Raw genomic sequence first — 2,500 nt, 5'->3', positions numbered from 1 at the left:
AGACTGGAACTAGAACGAAAGCAGAGCACTTTGGGAAAACAAAATGGCACCGAAGAAGAAGAAACAGCCAGGCGCGTTCTGTTTTCTGCTGGCTAGGTAACCACGCACGCACCAGTACCTCGGCATCTTAACCCGTCCCAAAAACTCGTCCTAATGTGAATTCATGTCGTTAAGTCAGATAACTTTTTCATCGCGAATTCACACTAGGACCGGAAACTCGTCAGACGGGTTACATCATAGCCCTTTTCACTTCTTAAGCCGTATTCAAATTTATTTAAAGTAGGGTAGGGTCAAACTAAACGATAAGAGATTGGTGAAAAGAGGCGATGGTCTCTCTCCAGGACTTCTTGTTTTTTCCCCTTTGCACATCATATTTCAATCGCGTAACAATTTTGGTCACTCCACCAGATCAGAACACACCAGAGACATAACAGTCGGGCGCAAACGCGTCTCAACACATCAGTCCTTGATAAGTTTATCCCAAAAAACCACAAGTATTTCAGAAGGTTCTCGAGTTTTTATTTTATTTCAAAAAGAATGGGTAAACATGAATGTACAAAGTACCACCAGAACAAAACGCGAGTTTTAAATTCAGCGGTCTCAGCTATAAGTGATAAAATTCTTATTTATAAAATAAGCTTAACAATAAACGCATTTTGACTGATTCTCACCTATGATCTATTAGAGGACAGACGCATAGCTGACCCCTTATCAAGAACTTTTAATTGTTTATTACATAAAACAAATAGATTCCTTGTTGCCGTTCATTGAAGAAAAACCTTAAAGAACAATGACCACAACCAGGTTTTCTGAGCCCGCGAGACTAAGCACCCCCAGCAAACCATTGTTTTAACGAAAACCGCTGGTCACCAACCTGGTTCTGGTCATTGCTGTCTAAGGTCTTTCTTCATTGAAGGGAGAGTATCACGGTATTCTAATCGTAGCGAATGTCACCGTTGATATGCCGATCAGAAGCGACATTATAATTCGTGCGACAAATTTCGTACGTGAAAATTTCTCGCTCAGTCATCTGCAGCTCATTAGTGATTGTTAAATAATAGAGAAATGTTTACGCGCACGTGCAAATTTGCCGCTCGAATTAAAACATCGCTTCTGATTGGCTTAAAAAGGATGACATTCGTTACGGTTAGAACATGTGCAACACCGTGATACTCTTCCTTTAATAGTTCATAGAAGACACATTTTGATGTAATCTGCGATCTATTACTGAACCGACGCAAGGCAACGTGGAATCTATTTGTCAATTAAACAATAGCTGCGGAACTAAGCGGGTTCAAACAAGTAGATTTTGCCTAGTTTTATTAAATAAATGTTAATTTTTTTATAGATCGAGGCAAGATGATTCACTCGGAAGTTTGAGGCTACATAAGCTCGTCGAGGTAACAATGTGGACTTAATATTACAAAAAATCAAGGTCGTAATTCGAGTCCTTTATGGGTTTCAACTATCTTACAAAACTATATTCTCAGTTTGAAGAAAAGAATCCCACCCAACATTGTGCCGAGAAGCGACCTTTGCCCTATTTAGAGACACTTCCTATCGTTCTTTACACAAGCATTTCTTCTCATGTCACGAACACAAATATACCATTATGGACAAGTACTTTCACATTTTCACTCATTCTTTGAATTTTGACTGACCAAAATGTAGCATAATTTTCTAAAAATTCTTCTTGATACTGCACGCCAAAACATCTAATAAGTATACTTATTTTGTAGGAGCAAAATGTTTTCAAAAGGCTTGGAGCATTTAACAAGTTCCACTAAGCTCAATCAATTGAATGAATACACCAAAAAGTCGTATTTAACAGTTCTTGCGTTTGCACTCGTCTCACTTGAAAATAAAAGCACTTACATATGGTGCAAAACGCGAGAAAAAGAAGTGTTAATTGTTGGACATCATTAAAAACCCACTCAGGCTGCGCAGGTGTCCACGTGGTATCCAAAATAACGTAGTAGGGAGGTCAATAATTAAAAGTTGGTGCTATCTTTAAACATACTTTGACATGCACATATCATGCAGTAATGGATGTTGCGAAGTTCAACATGGTGTAACGGTGGGGCATTTCGATTGCAAAAATAAATTAAGCTGGAAAATAGCTGATTTTTCCTGAAGACTTGGACTGAATTCACCGACTGGATCCCGGGTGATAATTGTCCACCATTCTCCATCACTCACTCTGTCCACCCGTGTCAGTACTACCTCTACAATTTACGACCATTCACCTGAAACGAGAGAGATTATGGCTAACTTAATTCCTTATTTCGCGTCTTCGATGCGACGTTCAGTTATTTCAAGGTCATGTCTTTCTTAAATCATTGTCAACAATTTCCGTAAATGATTGCAAAACAGAAATAAGTTTAAAGTTTCGCTTTTTGCTACGAATGTGTAGATCACCGAGCGCGGTTGCCGTCGGAACCCCTCTTTATTCCCCGTAATCACTCAATTATCATATCATATCATATATCTTTATTTACCC

General features: G+C 38.8%; 1 protein-coding gene across 8 annotated transcripts in view; it reads right to left on the bottom strand.

The window, feature by feature from the left end:
* Positions 1-506: 506 nt before the first annotated feature.
* LOC138013383 (uncharacterized) overlaps positions 507-2,500 on the bottom strand; it is a 103,573-nt gene continuing 101,579 nt past the window's right edge. For 6 of the 8 annotated variants that reach the window (XM_068860441.1, XM_068860442.1, XM_068860444.1 and 3 more), the window contains exon 14: positions 507-2,246. In XM_068860441.1, the coding sequence (XP_068716542.1) occupies positions 2,226-2,246 (21 nt within the window). In that variant the 3' untranslated portion in view covers positions 507-2,225. The remainder of the gene's footprint in view (positions 2,247-2,500) is intronic. The other 2 variants (XR_011125213.1, XR_011125214.1) reach the window with 1 other exon arrangement.

The sequence above is a fragment of the Montipora foliosa genome, chromosome 8, assembly GCF_036669935.1.
Source record: "Montipora foliosa isolate CH-2021 chromosome 8, ASM3666993v2, whole genome shotgun sequence".
NCBI classification, from domain to species: Eukaryota; Metazoa; Cnidaria; class Anthozoa; order Scleractinia; family Acroporidae; genus Montipora; species Montipora foliosa.
This window is presented reverse-complemented; position numbering and strand designations above follow the sequence as displayed.